Raw genomic sequence first — 22,408 nt, 5'->3', positions numbered from 1 at the left:
TTCGGTGCCTGTTGCTCTCGCTCACTGCTGCTGTAACACTGAGGCTGAGGTTGTGCAGGGGCAGGCAGTGCCCCTGTGTTACAGAAGGATTTCTGGTGTTTCTGAGAAGGTTTTATTTATTTTATTTTTCTCCCTCTGGAGTTCTGCAAAGGCTGCCAAAACCCAGGACTGTTCTGGGGAGAGAAAATAGGGGTTATGCCCATTTTGAAGACAGATCTAAGCCACTGAGGATTCAAATTCCTTTTCACAAGCTACACAGAGATTGAGTAATGCATCTTAGATCAAGATGTGCACATCTGGAGCATTCCTTCTCCTGCAGAGCATTCCAGCGGTTTGACATCTCTCTAGCAACTCTGCAATTGTGTTGCAAGGGAAGATGCTCTGTATCTGCTTCATTGCCTACTTGCTCTGCCTTGTAGACAAGTGGCAGGAACAGTTCCAGTTTGGCTAAAATGTTAACTTTTATATCTGAAGCTATGTAGGAACTTGCTACACAAAAGCTGCAGGCACCTCGCCCAAGGACACTGCCTGTTGGCCATTTTCAGTGGCAAGAAAATCTTGAATGGCTCAGGGACAGGAAGCCCAAGAGGTCTGCTTTATACTAAGAAAGAAGCTGGAACAAAGAGGTTGGACCTAAGTTCTCTGAAGACTCTGTGCTTTGCAGTTCAGTTGTCTTTAAATACTTGGTTGCTGTTTTCTGCGTGCAGAAGAGCTCTGCATACCACTCTCCTCACATGGCATGCTCAGTCATGGGGTACAGTACCTGCTTCGACTTACTCAGACATCTGCTTTGTCAGGAGCTTCCCCTCTCAAATTCTGATCAGGAGAAGCATTAATTGGTGGCTAGTGCTTGGGCATTGGGGTGCACACAGAGACCAAGCTGCCCAGTGCCTTCCAGCAGCCTTTGTGCCAACAGCAGGAATATCCTGCTGCCTAGGGGGGTTGCCTGCTCCTCCACACCTTTTTCCCTGACAAAGAATGAGGGCAGCTTTTATTCTGGAGAATATCAATTAAGACATTTCTTAACCTTCAGCTTTGTGCTCAAACATGCTCTGTTAGGACCGACCACACTCAGGTCTGACAACTGGGTTGGGTTATTAATTTGGGAGCTGTTTCGTCCTACAAACTTTGCATGGTTTCCCCATTTTGGTTAGGTTGACAAATGCCTTCTTTTATTTTTTTTCTTTCCTTTTTCTGCCCTATTTCCCCTCTTTTTTTCCTTCTTTATTCCTTTTTGTTTCCTTTTATTTTCCCCCATTTCCATGTTTCCTCCCCTTCCCCCCCCCCTTTTTTTCTTTTGTTTCTTTTTTTCTTTATCTTTTTTTTTCCTTTTCCTTTTTCCACCCTTTTTTCCTGCCCTGTTGTTGTTTGTTTAAAAGCAGTGATTAAAATTAATAATTTCAGGGGTTTGGATTAGTAGGCAAAACACAAATTTCCAAGCCTGTTACTTGCAAGATCTCTGGTGCGTGCCACAGAGTCCTTGTTAAAGGCTGCCAAGAAAGAATTGATCATCTAAATATGATGATGGAAATGGATTGTATTTTCCCTTTGCAAGTTTGTATCCATGCCAAAAAGCAATTTGACTTTAAATCCTCCCTTTAATCTTGCAGTGGTTCTTGCTGCAGGAAATATTTTATGTTGGACACCAGATCTGTGCAGTTTACTGTTTGGAAGCATCAAAGGCTTGAAACCTCTCCATTATTTAGAGCTATCAAAATATTTTTGCTTTTAGGGATGTCACAGCAATGCAGAATTTCTTCTCAGAAATCTCAAAGTGCCCTTAGTTTCTCCTTGTGTTGTACAGAGTAAAAAAATAACTGATGTCATGGTGGTTTTATTAGTAAGGTGCTATGGCTTAGACCTTTTAATTCCCTCCATTGATCTGAAAGTGGTTCTTAAGCAAATCATCTATGATAGGTAGAAAGTTGTTTCTTGTTTTATTAGTGTTTTCATTGCATAATATTCCTTTCTTTTTGGGGTGCATTACACAATTTAATTTATCCTTGAATAGGAAGTGGGCTTGCAGTTTTATGCCATTGAAAAGAAAAAGCTTTGTGGCAGCAGATTCCCATCCACCCATCACTTTTGCCTCGTCTCTTTCCAGCGCAGTTTGCTGATCCCACTGTTTTCAGCGTGAGCTAAGCACATTTGCTGGAGTTTTTGTTTCCAGAGTAGCCTCAGAGGGTTTAGCGTTTTCCTATATGACATGAATGGGAGTTTGTACAAACACCAGTGGTTGGAGTTTTATTTGATAGGGGGTGTGGAGGTGTGGAAGTTCTCCAAGTAAAACTTGACAGTCTTGTGGTTTGTGCTAGTAGCCACCAGTTCTGCCAGCACAGAGGTTTCCTGAGTGCTTCAACCCTTCTAGCTTCGGTCTGTAGAGAAACCCAAACCCTTGCTGCTCTCTCAGCCACTAGCGTGCCTATGCACCTGGGATTGTGTATCAGAATATAACATTAAGCAAGCAGCAAGTACAGGAGGCAGCAGTCTTTTCAGCAGCTTAATTCAGGCCACAGACTTCAGCAAGCTGTGGTGGCTCAGCTTGTGCCTTGTGTTACCAGGCAAGGATTTCATAGACACGCTGCTGATAGTTATGGAGCTAACAGGAAGAGACAGATTAACCAGAGATCCCTGGATCCAAGCCACATTTTATTGCACTGGCACAAGCTGATGTTAGCAGACCATGGGACCCTGCCAGCTGAGATGGTTACGCTCGGTCTGATGAAGGGTATGGGGCTGCAACAGCCTTTCTGGACAAGTGTGCTTGGGTGCAAGCATGAGGCAGACCCAAAGGGCATGGAAATCTGGCTCCCCTGGAAGCACAGGGCATTGCACTTTTCCAATAGGAAGCACCTTTAATGATGAACCTGGAGATAGTGCTCCACCCACCCTGCAATTTGTACTTAGGTGTCCCTTTTGACAGTTGTAAAATGTCAAGTACTGATCATTGCAGCTGGCTTGGGTCATTGCTATTCCAGAGGAGGTTAGGAATCTTTCTTTTTTAATCTTGATGGGAATTAAATTTTCTTGCTGTTTTCCAAGAAACCAAAGGCTTGATTCCAGACCAAATCTGAGTTTACCTGCTTTAGCAGGGGGGTTGGACTAGAGGATCTCCAGATGCCCCTTCCAACCCCTACCGTTCCGTGGTTCAGAGCTTTTTGACTTAGGATGTGACGATATTGAGTATGGTCACATTGAGTCAGGGTGGGCAGGAGAGACTTGCTGGGATGTGCCTTTTTTTCTGCACCACTCTGTATCTTTAGATAAAAAGTCACATTCAATGAGATAGTTGCATTGGTTATAACTTCAGACAGTGGAAAGGAGACATGGTGGGGGATTGGGGATGCCACAGGTTGGCTGCATCGGGTGCAGTTGGGAATGGGCAGAGAGCTGAGCTGGCTGTGATGGATGAGACCAGAACCTCCTTGTTTGAAAGGGGGAAAAGCATGGAAACAGGATGGGGAAAAAAAAATATCCCTTTTTTGACTGAGATGTGCCTAAAGTTTTGTGTGAAGATGTGGTCACGAGAGGTGGTCCTACACAGAGAGAAGACCTTCCAGAAGAGCAGATGCAGTTCTCACAGCTGAAGGGGTGAGGCTGTTTTTATGAGATTCCTGTCTCCAAAGTATCTTTGCAGTCTAGCTCAAAATATTATCAAAAGCAGCGTGTGTGAGTTGTAAGCATTAAAGCATCAATGCCATTTTGAGTAATGACTTAATCAGAGCCTAGATCTTAATATGTTTTTTGGCTCATCTTTGTGAAACAAAATTATTTCAGTTGTTTACAGCCAAGTGTTCTTTTTTTTTCCATGGCTTGGTATTCTGTCTTGTCTCCTAGCAGCTTGTTTACTGATCTCAGTCCTATTAGTGTCAGTTGGCAGAGGTTTTCATTCAAGGGCTGACAGCCAGCACACCTTTGATGTCCTTGAAGAGTGAGTTAGTTGCCTTGGGAATTTTTTCATGCTGTAACCTATTTCTGTTTTTTTAAAAGTATTTTTTTTTTTTTGGTGGTTAACTGAATTCACAACAACCAACTTTATAATGTTATTAATAAAGGTTTCTTAACCATGTTCAGGGGCATTCAGGACATTTAGGGCATTGTGCAATAGTTCAACAGACACATTGCAAAACACAATATATATAAATAGAAAGAGGAACAGTCTGCAAAGAGCTGAATATGAAAACCTGAAGTTATTTAGGAACCAGAGCTTTAGTCAAGCTCACCTCTCAATGATTTAAGGGGGGGGGGGGAGGAAAAAAAAAAACCAACTCAAAACCACCACCACCACCAAAACCTTCCCACAACTTTCAATCCCAAATACCAAACTAAAAAAAAAATAATGGAAAGACTCCACTAAGAATAAAACTCGAGAAGAGTGTGGTTTGAAGGAAAATAAAAAAGGCAGAAACTTGGGGAACTTTATTACCATTAAATCAATGCTGCTCATACCAGAGAAGCAGTTCTGAACTGAGAAAACAACTTTTTGGGGGCCAGTTTAATAATGGGATTCAAGACCCCGTCCCCTGCTTGTGGAGCCCCTGTTAGTCTGGATGGGTGCCAGGGTTGGATGTACACAGGCAGTGGGGATTAAATAGTCAGAACTCTGTCATCAGTCAGAACTTGCAGCTGTTACTTTTTCGTTTGCCTAACAGTCCGAGAGCCGTTAGCTGTGGTGAGCATTAGGTGTGTGCACAAGAGGCAGATGATGTGCATGCACACAGGTCCAGCTTGGGCTCTGGTTTTGCCCCCCATTATACTTTTTCTCAGTGATAGAAAAGGTTTTCAGCATGGTCACAGAATCACAGAATGTTACGGGTTGGAAAGGACCTCGAAAGCTCATCCAGTTCAACCCCCCCTGCCAGGGCAGGGTCACCCAAGGCAGGGCACACAGGAACTCATCCAGGTGAGTTTGGAAAGGCTCCAGAGAAGGAGACTCCACAACCTCTCTGGGCAGCCTGCTCCAGGGCTCTGTCACCCTCACAGTGACAAAGTTTTCCCTTCTGTTCCTGTGGCACATCCTCTGCTCCAGCTTGCCCCTTGTGCTGTCCTTGGTCATCCCTGAGCAGAGCCTGGCTCCGTCCCTGCACATGTTTATCACCAGCAATGAGGGCAGCCCTCAGGCTCCTCTGCTCCAAGCCTCAGTTCCCACTGCCTGAAGCACCTCTGTGGCTGTGTGCTGGACTCTCTCGAGCAGTCCCCTGAGGTACTTCTTGAACTGAAGGGCCCAGAACTGGACACAACATTCCAGATGTGGCCTCACCAGGGCAGAGTTAGTACTTTTACTATAGCCTTCTGATTTTATGTTGTCACATGATGGTCAAACCAGTTGACAGGGACTTCTTGTGTGAGCATTCATCGATGTGTTCCTCTGCCTGGTGCTTTGGCTTCTGTTTCCTTGCTTCACAAAGGTGTTTTCCATCTAAGCAGGCAGTGGTTCAACAGCTGTTGCAAAACTGTCTTACACAATGCAAGAACTCCTAATACATAAGCAAGGCGTGGCCAGCTCCTGTCAGCTTTTTAGGTCAGTATGCCATGATGCAGTATTTATTATCTAACTCTTTTTGGAGTATGAAGTTTGACCTTTTAACTGTGTGGCTTAGTTCAGGAGATGGATCCTGTACAAACTGCTGCTGCTTCTCAGATCTTGCTGGTTGTAGCCTCCAGCCCCATGGGCAGGCAGCTCTCTGAGGTGCAGTATTAGTAGTCTCACCATGCATGGCTTGGGCATCCTTTCTCTTCTTGAATAGCTGCAGGCCAAAAAAAAAAAAAAAAGGATTGAAGGCCTAAAAACAAAGCTGTGTGTTCCCTGTGCAGTGCCCTCTTCCGTGGGAGCTCTCTCCCTTTTTTCAAGGACAGGATGTGACCTTTGAATGTCCACAGCGTTGTAGCGGAGATGAAATCATTTTATAAGCTGGGATCAAAAAGTACATTAATGGATACAGTAGTGCCTTGCAGCATTTTATCTCAGTGTGGCATTAACCCAATCTGATCATCTGGCCAGGCTGCTGCTTAATGTGAGGGAGGACATCCAAGCTGCAGCTCTCATTCTGCTGCCACTTTTCCAAGCACTCCTCTTGTAGCTGTCAGCCTCACAGCCATGGCAGCATTCATTTGGTGTGGAATATTTGTGAGAAGGAGAACACAGGGTTGTGCTGGTTTGAAGCCAGCCAGAACATCTCTTGCCCCGAAAGGGACAAAAGAATGACACACGCAAACGGATTGGAGAGTGATGGAAAGTTTAAATGGAAAAGCAATTGGTGAAGCTACAGAAAAACTACAAAGCACAGTGGCAAAGAATATCCCAAAGCATACACAGTCCCTTACATAATTCCCAGAGGCTTCCAATCCTTCCCTCCTCCCACCTGAGGGTCTACCCAAACCCCCAGGGCTCTTTCTTCCCCCTCCCACTGCTAGGCAAGTCTCAGGCTGGCCGGGTCTGAGACTGCCCCCGCTCCATTCTCCTCCTGGCATTAGGCCTAGTCAGGCCTAAGAGGCCTTGAGGATACTCCCCCGGCATTACCCGATAAGAGAGGACATCTCCCAGGGGAGCAGAGAGGGAAGAAAGAGGAAGAGAATGGCTTTGCAAATGGCTTTATAGGGCGCAGGATTTATGGGTAGAAATATGCCGTTTCCTGTGTCCACCCCTATTGGGTGGGCACCTGGGACACCAGAGACGTATCTCATGCAGCAGTGGCAGGGGGCACCCAGCCTAAACTGCCACAAGGGTTCAGCAGGTGTGGGACATCAGAGGGCTGGAGGACCTCTCCTATGAAGAGAGGCTGAAAGAATTGGGGCTGTTTGGCCTGGAGAAGAGAAGGCTGCAGGGAAACCTTAGGGCTGCATTTCAGTACCTGAAGGGGACCTACAAGGAAGGCTGGGGAGGGACTGTCTAGAAGGGCTTGGAGTGATAGGACAAGGGGCAAAGGTTTGAAACTGGAGCAAGGGAGATTGAAGTTGGACATAAGAAAGTAGTTCTTTACAATGGGAGTGGTTGTCCAGGAGTGTGGCTGAGGCTCCATCCCTGGAAGCATTGAAGATCAGACTCAATGTGGCCCTGGGCAGCCACAGGGGCATACTGCAGGGGGTTGGATAAGATGACCTTTGAGGGTCCCTTCCAACCCAATCCAATCTGTTTGTGTGGCAACAACGAGAAGATCAATCCTTTGGCAAATAGATGTTTGTCAATCAGCAGGCCCCTGTACCATTCTGACATAGGAGTCCAAGGACAGCAGTTTGTGTGTGCATCACAGAAAGCACAGCATGCTTTGGGAGAAGAGGAGGACACAAGTTTGTTGATCAGCATTCCTGCTTCATAAAACTGATTCAGATCAGGTTGGAGATGCTAAACTGCCCAGCAGATGATGTGCTTACTGCTGTTTGGGACTGCCTGCATTGAGAAGCCCTTGAGATGCCTCCCAGAGTATAAATGGGGAAAAGCCTGTTCGAGTGATCAGGTGGTGGTGGGGTTTCTGCCCCCAAGATGTGCTTAAAAACGTGCAGTTTTCCATCCTGCTATTCAGATCATGAAGGTCGTTCAGGTATCAGTGTTGGGATGATTTTTTAGGCTAGTCTGGTGTTTCCTTCTACAGTTCTGCAAATAAATCTCCCTGTAATGTCATCAGAGGCACTTAGAGCACCCACAAGCTGCTTAGTGCTGTAATCTCTGGCCAGATTTAGAAGCCAAATGGTAAAGATGGATGGGAGGAGCAGGGCCCATTAACACTCATCTGAAAGTCAGTGTGCATTTTTAAGGTGAGATGAAGGCATCAGATGGGATGGGAATGCTGAGGGAAACAAGGGGTGTTCCTTGCCTCTAGAGAAATGCAAAGTAACTCCCTGGGGTGCTCCAGTTGCTTAGTTGCTCCTAGTTTAACACCACCAAAACGTTTTGCCCCTGAACTACCTGCACAGCTGTGGTGTCAGAACTGTGAGGGTTTTCTCCAGAAATCTGTAGATATCTGATGGTGCATCCAGGCCATGAAAGGAGTTTGGTATCCAGTTGCCTTTGAAAATCCCACTGACCTCTCCTGAACGCTGGGTGACTATGAGGTTTTGTGTTACAGCACTGCTCAGGAATGCAGGGCTTTGTGGCCCCATTGTTTGCCTGTGCCTATCTATTTTATAACCTTGAGGGTGGTTCAGTAACTCCAAAGCATGTGGGATCCACTCATCTGTGGAGCCAGTGGACCTCAGGCAGGGATGCCTCAAATGTGGTTGTGCAGAGCTTGTGGAATGGGCATCCATGCTTCAGGTGCCAGGCAGAGGCTGGTGGCTCAGGCTGTGTGGGGACACCGGTGGGAAGGGCAGGGCAAAGCTCAGACCCGAGCTGAACTTTCATAGCAGCTGCTGCAGGCTTACCCTGGGGTTAGGACCTTGTTCTCAGCATTTTACAGAGGCAGCAGCATGAGACTTCAAAACCCACTGAGCAGACTTACTCTGGCAGAGGAACAGAGCCCATTTGTTTGATCTGGGGAGAGCAGGCAAGCTAAACAGACCGTCCAGAAAAGGTAAAAGCAGAAAGGGAGGCAGCTGAGTACAAAGTCCCTTTCATAAAGGTGGAGTGAGGCAGTGCAGAAAGGGACTAAACCCCAGCTCCTCCTGTGCCTCATCCCCAGTTGCTGCAGCAGTGGGATGTGCTACACTGGGGGCTGCCAAACACAGGTGCTGTGGCTGCAGCCATGCTTGGAGCAGCAGATCTGGTGCATTGTGGCCCAGTGAAGGGCACTTGAAACCAGGAGGGTTTGTGAATCCTTTTGTCTGAATGGTGAAGAATGCTTCACCGTTGGCCTCTTGGAATAGGGCCCAAGGAAGCCAGAAAAGTAATCTGGGGGCTGGAGCACCTCTCCTGTGAAGAAAGGCTGAGAGAGTTGGGACTGTTGAGCCTGGAGAAGAGAAGGCTCCAGGGAGCCTTATTGTGGCTTGGAAGAAAGACAGTGACAGTCTTTTGGGAGTGATGGCTTTAAACTAAAAGAGGAGAGATTTAGGCTGGATATAAGGAAGACATTTTTTAAGCTGAAGGTGATGAAACACTGGCCCAGGTTGCCCAGGGAGGTGAGAGATGCTGCATCTCTGCAAACATTCCAGGTCAGGTTGTTTGGGGCTCTGAGCAACCTGCTCTAGCAGGAGATGTTGCTGCTGAATGCAGGGAGGTTCAACTGGATGAGCTTTAGAGCTCTGTTACAGGTTGAGGACTATGTCCTAACCATAGAGATGGTTCCTCCAGAACACCAGAGGCTACAAGGAGCTGAACAGTCCATCCCTAGTGGGTGGACACAGGGAATTATGTTATTCCATCTCATATAAAGGCACAGGCTGTTACCCATCATCTGCTATTGCAGGGGAGGTTTTCAGTGGCCTGGCTAACTTTTGCTGTGCAATTTTGACCTGACTGGGGGGTCAGGGAGGCATGCCTGAGGGCATTGAGCCTGTTTTTTGGCCTGGTTGGGGGGAAGGTTTTGGCCTAGTGTGGTTTTGGAAAAGTCCAGGTGGAGAACGGGGCCGAGGCTGAATATGAATTTGTTTGGGTTTGTATCTATTTGTGAATAGTATTTCCACTTAAATTTCCAATTCTGTGAGAGCATTTTCATTTTACTGCTTTGGGGGAGTGGGTAAAATACCTTTCTATCCACCCAAACCAAGACAAGGTCTCTTCCAACCCAACCCATTCTATGATTCTCTTCTGAGCAAAGAGGCAGAAGTGAAATCCGGGGGCATGCTTGGAGATGACTTTTAAGGAAGGGAGAGAGAGCCACTGAGAGCTTTTTTTAATTCAGGTGTTTTGCAGTGAGCCTTCTGCTGTCACTTGCAGAACTCCTGACCTGTTGTCTGTCTCTGTTCCAGGCCAAGAATATCCTAACAGCCTGCGGCACAAGTACAACTTCATTGCAGATGTGGTGGAGAAGATCGCTCCTGCCGTGGTCCACATTGAATTGTTTCGCAAGTAAACAATATGCCCACTCTGATTCTCATCATGTCAGCCTGCCAGAAAAGTTGATTGGTGCTCTGTAATAGCTAAGAGTTTATTGAGATGATAAATGTTTGTCATGCTTCAGAATCAAAGATCATTGGAGAGTTCTTGCAAAAAACCCACAAAACCCCAAACCAACCAAAGATGACCTAATGAACGTAGATTAATGATAGGAGTAGCAGCAGATGTCCTGGAGCAGGACACCCCCTCCCCTCCCAAACTCTCTTTGACTGTGTGTCATATGTGTGCTGCCCAGGGAGGTGGTGGAGTCCCCAAGCCTGGATGTGTTGAAAGGTGGTTTGGATGTGGTGCCTGGGGCTATGGTTTAGGGATGACCTTTGTAGAGTAGGATTCTGGGTGGGACTTGGTGATCCCGAGGGTCTTTTCCAACCTGAACATTTGTGTGACTCTATGGAGTGATGCTTCAACTCTTTGCAGTGGTTAAGGTTTCTTTCTCATGTCTTCCAGACTTCCTTACTCAAAGAGGGAGATCCCTGTTGCCAGTGGCTCGGGGTTCATCGTCTCAGAAGATGGGCTGATAGTGACAAACGCCCATGTTGTCACCAACAAAAACAGGGTTAAGGTGGAGCTGAAGAACGGTGAAACCTACGAAGCTAAAATTAAAGACGTTGATGAGAAAGCTGACATTGCACTAATTAAAATAGATGCTCAGGTGAGTCGTCAAAGGGAGACACATTTTATGGCCCTGGCTTTGGTAGGCTCCTTTCAAAAAGCTGTTGCTGATGCTTGGAGGAGAGACTCTCAGTCACAGAGCATGTTTGAGCTGGGTGAATACACGTCTTTGAAAGCCATGTTTGTGGTTAGTAGTGGTTAATTTTATCAGGCCTCTAACATCTTTAAATGCATCCTCCAGTAAACCCCAACAGAGTCGTTTAGTGGCTGCTTCACACAGGCATTGGCCAATAGACCTCTGAGCAGAAATGAGGCTTGTTCCGTGGTGCTTGGTAGAGGGACGTGTTAGTCTTTCTTGTCTGACTGTACTGAAGTTGAAAATTGCTTTTAGAGGATGTGTTTGTCCTTACAGAGGGCTGTGCCACACTGATGCAGATACTGAAGTAGACAATATTTTAGGAAGCACCTTGAAAGTGCAAATTAAAACCTACTTGGAAGGATTTGAGCACTGGGTTCAGTTTTGGGGCCCTCGCTCCAAGAAGGATACTGAGGGGCTGGAGCTGGTCCAGAGAAGGGAAACAAAGCTGGGGAAGGGTTTGGGGAACAGGGCTAGGGAGGAGCAACTGAGGGAACTGGGGGTGTTTGGTCTGGAGAAGAGGAGGCTAAGGGGAGACCTCATTGCTCTCTAAAGCTCCTTGAAAGGAGGTTGCAGTGTCAGTCTGTTCTCCCTAGTCTCAGGTGACAGAAGGAGAGGAAATGGCCTGAAATTGTGCCAGAGGAGGTTTAGATTGGATATTAGGAAACATTTCTTTGCTGCAAGAGTGGTCAGGGATTGGAACAGTCTGCCCAGGGAGGTGGTGGAGTCGCCATCCCTGGAGGTGTTCAAGAAACCTGTGGCCATGGCCATGGTGGTGTTGGGTTGATGGTTGGATCTTGGAGGTTTTTCCCAACCAAAACAATTCTGTGATTCTGATGCCCTCACGCTTCAGTGGTTTCCTGAGCAAAGGGGAATGCAGCTTCCCACCCATGGTCTTCCCCCATGTCAGACATGTGGCTGTCAGCAGTATCCTGCCCTCTGCAGCAGCAGCAGAGCTGTTGTGCAGTTCTGCAGACGTCAGCAGCACAGCACGAGTGCAATACTGTGTCGAAACACTGCCAATGCAGATGCAGTTAGGTGCATGTGATTGATGGCTTGGGGTGCTGCTCACATCGGTTTCCTTCCTCTGGGTTGTTAATGACCTCCCAATTTAATGGGCAAGAAGGGTTTATTTGGAACACATGACTCAAAAAATGTGTAGCTCCTGCAGTGTTGTTTCGGTTCAGACCTATTCACCAGCGAGGTCAGAAGTGTTTGTGCCAGAGTTCCTCCAATGCACAGCTCCTTGGATGACCCAAGATACCAAGTGCTCCTGCTACTCCCTTGCCACTTTTGTTGCCATTTAAAAACTTTTTTTTTTTTTAATCTTGTTTAAAATCTTCATAACAGCCACATGGCAGAAAACCTGAACAATACCAAGAAAGGGTTTGGCCAGGTTGGTTTTTCTGTCTGTTCTCCTTAGGTAACAACCTTGATGAGTTTGCATCTTTAGCAATGACTTGTTTTCTCATTTTTATATGCAAAGAAGGAAAAGCAGATCTCCAGTCACAAAGTGTTAGACAGAGTAGGCTATGGCAGCTGGAAAGCTGATTTAAAACTGGAAGCACAATACAGTAGTGGCACCAGAACATGGTAGTGAGGAGAGGGCTCCAGGCAACAGGAAGGTGAGCTTCAGAGAGAAGGGAAGATGGTGAGTCAGGGAGAAGAGACATTGAACTGAGGTGACAGATTGTTTTGAGGGCTTAGGAAGAGAGCAGACATGGAGTTTGATGTCATCTGATACCCTACAGAAACGGCTCCAAAATTTCCCTGGTAAGCTGCTGGCAGGAAGGGAGAGCTGGAAGACTGGAATTAGCTTGGAAAAAAGAGAATGCAGCCAGATGAGTTGCCTATAGTGGAAACCACTGCTAAACAGGACTGGAACCAGTGATTCTAGTCAGGACTTGCAAGAGGGCAGAAAGTCTTCTTCAAAACTTGCTGCAGTGTAATTAAGTGATAGTCCTCTTCATCTCCTCTCAGGCCAGTTGGTGAATGTAGCTGTGACCTTGTTTTGCAAAAGGCACAGCAGCATTGCAACCAAATCTGTTTATATATATTTGCACATTCTTTAAGGCAGGGAACTTATTCTGTCTCAGAGCTGCCTAGAGCCAAATCAGCTAGATTTTAGGGAGAGACTGACCCATTATTATTCAGTTGGCTGTGAGAAAAAGGATGGGTTCCAATGAAACTTTGGGAAGCGTCTCAGTGCCTGGAGGCTGAGCTCTTGCAGAAGGAGGCAAGCAGGCCCCACTGTCTTCCTCATGTGAGGTCACCTCAGCAAATCTGTCTGGATAGCAGGAGATCAAACTTCTGTCTGCTCTAAATTAGGTACAATATGGATATAAACTTGGGTCTGGCATACCCTCAGTAAGTGTCCTAATCAGTTGTATAACCCAGGACCCTGTGTTTTTCCTTCCTGTTGTATCTCAAAATGATTTTGAGAAGACTTGAGGGAAAATTCCTATATTCTTTGTTTGTTTTTTTTTTTTTGTTTGTTTGGTTTGGTTTGGGTTTGGTTTTGGTTTTGTTTTGTTGTTGTTTTGGGGTGTTTTTTTTTGTTTGCTTGTTTGTTTTTGGTTTTTTGTTTTGGTTTTGGGGTTTTTTGTTTGTTTGTTTGTTTAGTTTTTCTAGTATGGGAAAACAGAAACCAGTTTTCCAGCTAGCTCTAGTGACATAGCACTGGGAAACGCCAGTCCAGGGTGAGGTCTGAGACACCTCTGTTCACAGGACAGATGATGCTCTGCACTTGAAGGATTAGAAACAACAAAAGTGTTCACCAGAAGTTAAAATGGGAACAGAGAGGTTGATTTTTGGAGTGAACTTTGATGTGAGATTTTTATCTGTCTTTTCAAGTTCAGTGCTTGAGCTTTTCTTTTTGTACTGAAGAGCCTGACAAGCATCCAGATTCATAAGTCTTTTGTTAAATCACAGAATTTGTTGAAGTTGAAATGTATTTGATGTCTAAATGAGTCCATGTGACAGTACAAATAACCCTTTAAAACTCTGGATATGGCAGGAAAGCCATTCCTGAGAATTTTTCTGAGGAGATGAAGTTCTTCCTTTTGAACAAATTATTTGAAGGAGCCATCTAAGGTGCAGAAGATGTTCTTGTCTTCTCTTTTTCTGTGGCATGTTAAGGCAGGATCTGCAGGGTGAAGAATGACTCTGCGGTTAGGAACAGAGCTGGGTTTGAAGTCTGAGCTGAGGCTGTCAGTTGGTATTCCTAAAATGGTTACAATTTTGAAGCACCCTGCATGCTGTTTTTCTTTGAGGTGTGAACATCTGGCCAGGGACATTACTACGACTAATTTGGTCTCGCTGAGTGCAATAGGAAAGGAAAGAGGGTGGTAAAATCTGGGCAGCAGTAAGGCTGAAACGTTTTCCCCAGTAAATGCTTCTCTGTGGAAAAACATTTCTCAGTCAATGAGGAACAGATATCTTGGAATTGCTCTTCTGATCCTAAAATGCAACTTATTTTTGCAGTCTAGAAAAGAGAGCACCTTCATTTCTTGTGTCCACAGTGGCAAACAGTTTGCTGAGGTGTTGAAAGTAAGACTAGAGTCAAATGTGGTAAACATGAATGCAATGCAACCATCCTTCCACACAGGAGCAGGTGGAAGGGACAGCAAAGCTGGAAAGAAGCAGCATGGTTGCAGGCAGTTTGGTTATGAAAAATGCAAAATTTATAAAGCCTCCCCAGAAGAAGTTGGACTTGGGCAGCACAGAGAGAGGCTGGTGGAAGAATTCATCCTTCATGGCACGTGTGATGCTGCAGGAAGCGTGAAACCCATCAAAACTATTGCACAACACTCCAAAGCTCCCAGATGCTTTTGAGCTGGCAGGGCTTGATTATGAAATTCATCTCAGGACAAACAACTACCTTGTTAAATGAGAATGTGTGCTGCAGCTGCTGAAAACTGTAAACACCAGGAGGAGGAAGAAAGCGAATTTTAGGGTAGTTTAATGGGCAAAGTCAGGGTCGATCGAGGGCAAAACTGTAAAAGAGCCCTGTGCCCTCAGCCAGATTGAAGCTGGAAGCTAAAAGTAGCAGAAAGTGGAGCTAACATTTGCCTGGAGACCCCTTTCACCCCTGTGAATTGGGCTGTGCCCACAGAAATGCTCTCTGAGTACAGAAGCAGGAGGCATGGTGAGTGGCTTTGTGTTGAGCAGCATCTTACTACAACACTTAGAAACCAGCCATGGAACACTTGCTACTGACTCCAGAACAGCATCTATGTCGAGGAGGACGTGCCAGGATCTGAAGGAGTTTGTTCCTCAATGTGAGCAGTTGCTGTCTCCTGCATTCCAGGCAGGGTTTGGCGCCTGAGCGGTCCAGCAGCGGCGGTGGGTCTGTGACCGAGCTCTAATTTGTGGTGGCATTGCAGCCCTGTTGCTGAAGGCTTTTCCTGCATCTCACCAGTAACCATTGAGTTTCACACTTTTAAATCAACAGGGCCTTCTGCCCTCATTCCTTCAGTGGTTTCATGAGGCAGTGCAGTGTCTGTATCTTTGCGGTCAGGAAGGATTTGCTGGTTTTCCCCTGTGTGTTTATGTATCAATATTTTAACAGCCCACATGCTGGAAACCCAAGCTACTTGACTCCCAGATGTAAGAGCCTTTTCTAAAACGCTTTTTGCTTTGAAATCTGTCCCTGGGTATTACACTGCTTCCTCTTGAGAGGCTGAGGAAGCCCACATGTTGCTTCCAGAAGCTTTCAGGACCCACAGAAATGAACCAGCTTGTGAAAAGCTTGCATGTTCACTCCTGCTTACTCCTCACTTCAGGCAGCAGTGGTTTGCTGCCCGTGTCAGCTCTTAGCAGCCCTCACTGCAGGACAATGCACTGGTCCAGCTCTCCACACAGCAAAACACACAGGCACCTCTGGGGTGAACCTACCAGCAGCATGGTGTTTTGTTTGCAGCTGATAGAATCGCAGAATTGTCAGAGTTGGAAGGGACCTCAAGGCTCAGCCAGTTCCAACCCCCCTGCCATGGACAGGGACACCTCACACTACAGCAGGTTGCTCACAGCCACATCCAGCCTGACTGCAAAAACCTCCAGGGATGAGGCTTCCACCACCTCTCTGGACAACCTGTTCCAGTGTCTCACCACCCTCATGGGGAAGAATTTCTTCCTAGCATCCAATCTGAATCTCCCCACTTCTAGTTTTGCTCCATTCCCCCCAGTCCTATCATTACCTGACAGCCTAAAAAGCCCCTCCCCAGCTTTCTTGAAGGCCTCCTTCAGATACTGGAAGGCCACAATAAGGTCTCCTTGGAACTTTCTCTTCTTCATACTGAACAGCCCCATCTCTCTCAGTCTGTCCTCATAGGAGAGGAGCTCCAGCCCTCTGCTCATCCTTGTGGCCCTTCTCTGGACACCTTTCAGCATCTTGCAAGGCAACTGAAATCCTGATGACATAAAGCAACATTTCATGCCTTTTGATTTTTTTTTTTTCCTCCAAGCTTCTCATGCTCCATATTTAGCTAAAGAGACTCAGTTTTATTTTTCTAACTATAGATGAAATACTTTTGGAGGTCTGTAATGCATTCAGCTTGGGCTTTTTCATTTTCTTTGGCATTTTGTCAAGCAGTTTCTAGATTGTAGATGATGCTCTCCATTTTTATATGCTCATGGCCTGTGTTTTTGTTTTGCTGTGCCATATTCTGAAAGCTAAATAGTTTCATTAATGAGAACAGACATGAAATTCCTAGGGAAGCTTCATGATTTGCCAGAGTGACTTACAGCTGAATGGATATACCATGCAAGAACCTGTTTATTTTCCACCTAAAATAGAAAGGTATGAAGGAAATCTGTTGCTGTTGAACTCTGAGCATTTGTCTCCTTCTCATCAGTTTAATGAACTGCAAACTCCTGCAAGTTTGTGATCGACAAAGGGGATTACAGAGCAGAGAAGGGATTTGCTTGGCTTTCTGTGCCAACATAGGGACAGATTCACTTGTTTCATGGATCTCCAGAGGTCCCTCCCAACCCCCACCATTCCGTGATTCTGTGATCCATGAAATAAGCAGTCACCCTGAGCAGGTTTCCCAGGATCACAATGTCCAAGTGTGTTTGGAATGTGTCAGAGAGAGGAGACTCAAAACCCCCTCTAGGCAGCCTGGTCCAGTGCTTAGTCACCTTCACAACAAAGAAGTTTTTCCTCATGTTCTGGATAGAACCTCCCATGCTCCCTTTGTCCTGTTACTGGGCACCACTGAGGAGCCTCCCCCATCCTCTTGACCCTTGATAAGCACAGAGAAGATCCCCTCTCGGTTTTTTCCAGACTTAACAGCCCCAGGTCCCTCAGCCTTTCCTTGTCAAAAGCTGTCCCAGCCCTCTCATCACCTCTGTGACTATAATTATTGATGACAAAGTTCCAGCCCACACTCCTACTCATCGTGGCCATCCGGCTCTTGGCTTTTGTTCCTCCCTGCCACTGGCCATGCCCAGTGGTGCTTATGTGCTGCCTCTTTTAGTTTCAGAGGTGATTCGTTAAGGCCCCTCTTACTTGACCTGACCTGAGCCCTGCTGCTGAGGGGAACATCCGGCTGCTGCTGGGTGATGCTGTCCTTCTCTACTTGTCCCAGTCTCTCGTGCCATGATAGCTGTGTCTGACTGTTGCATGCAGCCCTTTTCTTGTGGGTGCTGTGCAGCTCTCCATTTTGTGGGAGTTCTGTTTATCCAGGGTTTGAGTCAAATCCATATATAAAAATGTCTGAAGCCCTTTGGGATGACAAAGGCTTAAAATATTAACACTAATTAGCGGCTGCTTCTCTGGCTGGCTGTAAACAGTGAGTCATGTGCCACTTATGGCTTTGCACATGTTTAGTCCTATTCCTGTGTGCTTGCAGAATTCCTGCTTGCAGATTTGTTTTATTGAGTCAACAAGGAAGCAGAGCCCCCAGGCTTCATCAAGTGAGAAAGGGAGGGAAGGAGAAGACAAGACAGTTATGTGTTGCCCAAGGTCATGCAGTGAGTCACTGGGAAAGCTGGGCTTAGGTGCTGGGTGTTTTTGGCTCCCAGTTCATTGTGCTGCAAGGCACGCTCCTTTGCCTGGGCAAACTGCTGTGGCAAATCTGTAGTTAACTGAAGAGAATCACGAGTTGTAGCAGGAGCTGCATCATCCTGATGGCCATCAGACTTTGTGTCAAAATGTAAGAGTGCCACTTATCAAGTGTAGTAACTAAGGGCCTTAGACCCAAGCACTTAAACTTGGCTTACAAGAGCTGCCTTAATGTCCCAGGCAGGAGCTTGCTGAGGGAAGGGCTTGAGGGCCCAGGCAGGGGGTTCTGATACATTAGGGAAAATTTCTTTACTGAAAGAGCATTGGAAGAGGCTGCCCAGGGAGGTCTTGGAGTCACCTTCCCTGGAGGTGTTAAAAAAAACCCACGTGTAGAGATAGTACTTGGGAAGATGGTTTAGTGGCCATGGTGGTGTTGGGTTGACAGACTCAATGATCTTGGAGGTCTCTTCAAACCCAAATCATTCTATGCTGCTCTGAACTCTGGTTACAATGCTGCTCTGAGTGCTTGCCCTGCATTTCCAGGACTCCTCTAGCGAGCTGCAGAAGCACTGATGTCCTATAGCACCACTTGATGCCCAGAGCTTTGGATTGCTTTCATACTGATTCCACTTCAAAGCCACCTCTACAATTTAAGTACATACTTGGATTTTTTTTTTTTTGAGAATGGAAAGAATGTGGCAGTGTTATTTTAAAGTTTTTTTAAGAGGAAACCCCCAAATTTAAAGCTCCTACAAGGCCTATATGAATCACAATGGGGATGATCAGAGGGTTGGTGCACCTCTGCTCTGAAGACAGGCTGGGAGAGTTGGGGTTGTTAAGCCCATGGAAGAGAAGGCTCCAGGAAGACCTTGGAGCAGCCTCCTAGTATTTGAAGGGAGGCTACAGGAAAGCTGGAGAGGGACTTTTTCCAAAGGCATGGAGTGATAGGGTGATGAGTAATGGCCTCAAATGGGAAGAAGCTTGATTTAAGTTAGACATTAGGAAGTGTGGTGAGGCAATGGAACAGGTTGCCTTGGAACTGTTCAAAACCAGGTTGGATGTGGCCTTTAGCAGCCTGGTCCAGTAGGATGTATCCCAGTTCTTCATGTCATGTAGTTGCAGAGGCAGAGTTGATGAGTGTTGATGTGCAGAGCTGTTGGAGTGCTCTGCTCCACACTATGTAGTCCTAAGGAGCAGAGAACATGTTTTCCAAGGCGATGTTTCATGACCTGAGCAGGAGAAGGTGGATCTTTGTTCCTAGCAATGGAAAGGTTAGGCAAACTCTTTCCAGGTGGTGTGCTGGATCACAGGGGTGACCCACAGCCAATCCATACAGCATTAGAGGTTGAACTGAAGCCCAGCAAGGATAGGCACAGGCTTGAGAACTCAGCACAATCAAAGGGAATTGTATTAGTCAGAGATTGTTCATGTGCTTGCTTTCTGCTGCCAGATGGGATTTTGGCTTCCTGACTGTTTTTATAACTCAGGAGCATTGTATAAATCTTTAACTTTGCACATGACCAAATTTTTTTGTGTTGTTTTTTTTTTTTAATACATATTTCTGGGGGATATTTTTCGCTTGCCTAGCAGTGCTTGCCCATAAGCATTCTTCTCTAAAAAGTCTCCATTTTCAGGACACCAGGATGCAAACAAAAGCCACCTTTTTTGTGGTGGTGTTTTGTTTGAAATAAGGAAAAGTAGTGCAGAAAGAGATGCACTTCTTGACCCACGACATCTTGCAAGCATGTCCTGCGTAAGCCTAATGGCATCTGGGGAGGGGAGGAGGAGCCAGGGTGCTCCCTCCAGCCAAACAATACCCATATGGAGCTGTTTGTGTTGCATATGCTACATGCTTCCCAGCACAGCTAATCGTGGCTGCCTTGTCCCTGCTGTGCTGGAGAGAGGTCCCTTGGAGTCATCAGGGCTGTGGCCAGAGATGCTGAACTGCTCAGCACCGTCGCCATGGGATGTCGCTGCTTGGCTGCCCCACTGCAAACACCATAGGGAAACTGGGGAGCACCACTCAACCCTGCCCAGAACTAAGCCACAGCCTTGGCTGGGTTTATCCATGGCTGTGGCACTGCTAGGGGTCATGATTAATGATCATTCTGATCTAATAGTAGGGCACTGCTGGTTGTGAGAATCCCCCTCTGGAAGAGAATTAGAAAGGGAAATGTTTTTCTCCTCGCTGGGTTGCCTATTCTGTTGCTCTTCCAACTTGATTCTGTTTAACAAGCAGTTGGTTAATTATTTCTTTGGTGTCTGGAGACTAAAAGATAAGTTTCCGTAGAGCATCTTACCCTGCCTGGGATTTGGCAATGAGTCTTATTGAAACAATCTGTTCATGGAAGTAAAATTGTGCTGGTGGGATTGTAACAGAGCTGAATAAGGATACACGGGACTGGGCTTGTTGAATATTAGAGCCAAAAAATCTGTGTTTGGAACAGCAGGGAGTGGTGACTGATGTCTTTACTTTTTGCTTTCTACTGCACAGACATTCTGTGTCTCCTAGGATGTTTGAAATAAAACCGCAGGTGAAAACTGCAAAGTAGTGGCCATTTAGGTTAATTTGTCCCTAAGGATGGCTTATCAATACAGGCTCTCATAAGATTCTCTAAGAGCTAGATCTTGATTTTTGATTTAAGCATGTGATATTGTCCCTTTTGGTCAACATTTATTAATCAGCTTCTGCTAACTTCTGAAGGAAAATAATCACCTACCTGAGGATATAGATACAAATAATCAGGGCACAGTTTGTGTGACACTGTAGGCAGGTAGCTCAAGAACACCTCGAAGTAGCCTGGTTTTTAATAAGTGACTGTGTCGCCCCCTCCTTGGGAAGTGGTTTAAGTTTAATCTCTAGGTAGGGCTTCTGCCACATCTAGAATCACTGACCTGATCTGAAAATTTATCCTAATGTCTGGCTTGTTTTTTTTTTTCCTTTGGGGCCAGGTTTGCTGAGCAAGGGGATGAATTTTGAATTGAGGCAGGCAAGCTTGGAGGAGAGCTGTGTTAAATATCCCTTGAGACCTATGTTTTGACTGAGGGTTCAGCAACCTCATTATCCTCCAGATCTTTAAGTCAAGGCCTGAATTTATCCATATCCAGGTCCTTTAGTGCTAACAGAACTAGTCTAATGCCATGATTAAATAGCTGGAGAGGGCTAGGATTCTTTGGATAACAGGTTAAACAGGAAAGGGTTAAAACTGTTGTAACATCACTGAAAGGGTAAGGACCAGTTTTTGACAATGCAAATCAGAAGTGGAGCTTTCCAGATTTTGCAGGCAGATGAGAAATAAAGACAAAGTACTTACCTGAAAGATGCTCTGCTTCAGAACACCCTTCTTGGTGAGCAGGAGGCCTTGAGAACTTGCCAGATGTTTTCTGCTTGCTGTGTGGGGCTGTTAGTGGTCCAGTTTGAACCATTTATTATCCAGCTTGGTTCGTGTGCAGATACATGTCTTGGAGAAGCCATACTCAGTTCCCTTGATCCATTGCACTGGGAAGGGGATGTGGATCCAGCCTTTCCTCCCATTGGTTATTTTTCACTGTTGTAAAGTGCAGTGATGTTTGGAAACACCTTCAGTGACTTTTGATAGTTAATGGGTTTAAAGGTAAGCTCTTGAAAGGAAACTATAATGCTATCCCCTACTGCCATCACAGAAAAATTCCTGACACTTTCAGAAGATATTGGTGCACGGAGGAGGCAATATCATTGTGTAGAGAAGATATTGCACTGGAAAAAAATTATCTGGTGTTCTATGAGAATATAAATGCTTTGAACCATGCTTGATATTCTTCATCTGTTTCTTCAGTGTTCACTCTTAAACAATCTATTATTTTTACTTCAGCAGCTGTGGGTTAATTGTTTCAGGAAGCTGTCAGAAACAATCCATTCCTGATGTCGTCAGATGTTTGCTCTGTACAGCACACCAGAAATATTCCTTTGGCATTTTCATTCTTTCTGATTGAATGGGTACCTGTTGTGGAGAAAAGTACTCCTGCAGTCTGAAGAGCCCACTCTCTAGAGCAGAAGTTTGTGGAGATGTCTCTGTGCCTGCAATACTCAAAGTAAACAGAGTGATCAAAGTTCCCAAGGGCTGACAGCCTCTCTGTTTTTTTTTCTCTGCTCTATTAATGTATTCACATTCCTGCAGAATTTCTTCTACCAGTGTCTCAGTTTCATTTTGTTTTCATTTGCAGGGTAAATTGCCAGTTCTTCTGCTTGGTCAATCTGCAGACCTGAGGCCAGGAGAGTTTGTAGTGGCCATTGGAAGTCCATTTTCCCTGCAGAACACAGTGACCACAGGGATTGTTAGCACCACTCAGCGAGGAGGAAAGGAGCTGGGACTCCGCAACTCCGACATGGACTACATCCAGACTGATGCCATCATCAACGTACGTCCTGCTCTGAGCCTCCTCCCCTCCAGAGGAGATTTCTTGAATGGCTGCTTTCAGACCTTCCCTAGTGGTACAGTTCTTAAGAACAGGGAGTGTGGTTGGCTTTTCTTTTATCCCTGCAAATGTGGACATCTGTGGTGCAGCAGCACTTGGTGTTATTTAAAAATCCCCCAGGAACCTCACCAAGCACAATATCTGCCTTCACTTCAGAGTTACAAGGGAGCAGGCAATATTCTCTAGCACATAAGAATCTCTTTTGAAATCC

The 22,408-nt window shown here is 45.9% G+C and overlaps 1 protein-coding gene across 1 annotated transcript in view; it reads left to right on the top strand.

The window, feature by feature from the left end:
• HTRA1 (HtrA serine peptidase 1) overlaps positions 1-22,408 on the top strand; it is a 38,730-nt gene that overhangs the window by 9,127 nt on the left and 7,195 nt on the right. Inside the window, exons 2-4 of the mRNA XM_054382147.1 lie at positions 9,841-9,940; positions 10,436-10,640; positions 21,946-22,140. Coding sequence (XP_054238122.1) covers positions 9,841-9,940; positions 10,436-10,640; positions 21,946-22,140 — 500 coding nt within the window. The remainder of the gene's footprint in view (positions 1-9,840; positions 9,941-10,435; positions 10,641-21,945; positions 22,141-22,408) is intronic.

Source organism: Indicator indicator, chromosome 7, assembly GCF_027791375.1.
Source record: "Indicator indicator isolate 239-I01 chromosome 7, UM_Iind_1.1, whole genome shotgun sequence".
NCBI lineage: Eukaryota > Metazoa > Chordata > Aves > Piciformes > Indicatoridae > Indicator > Indicator indicator.
Note: the sequence above shows the minus strand (reverse complement) of the source record. Positions and strands in the feature narration are given on the sequence as shown.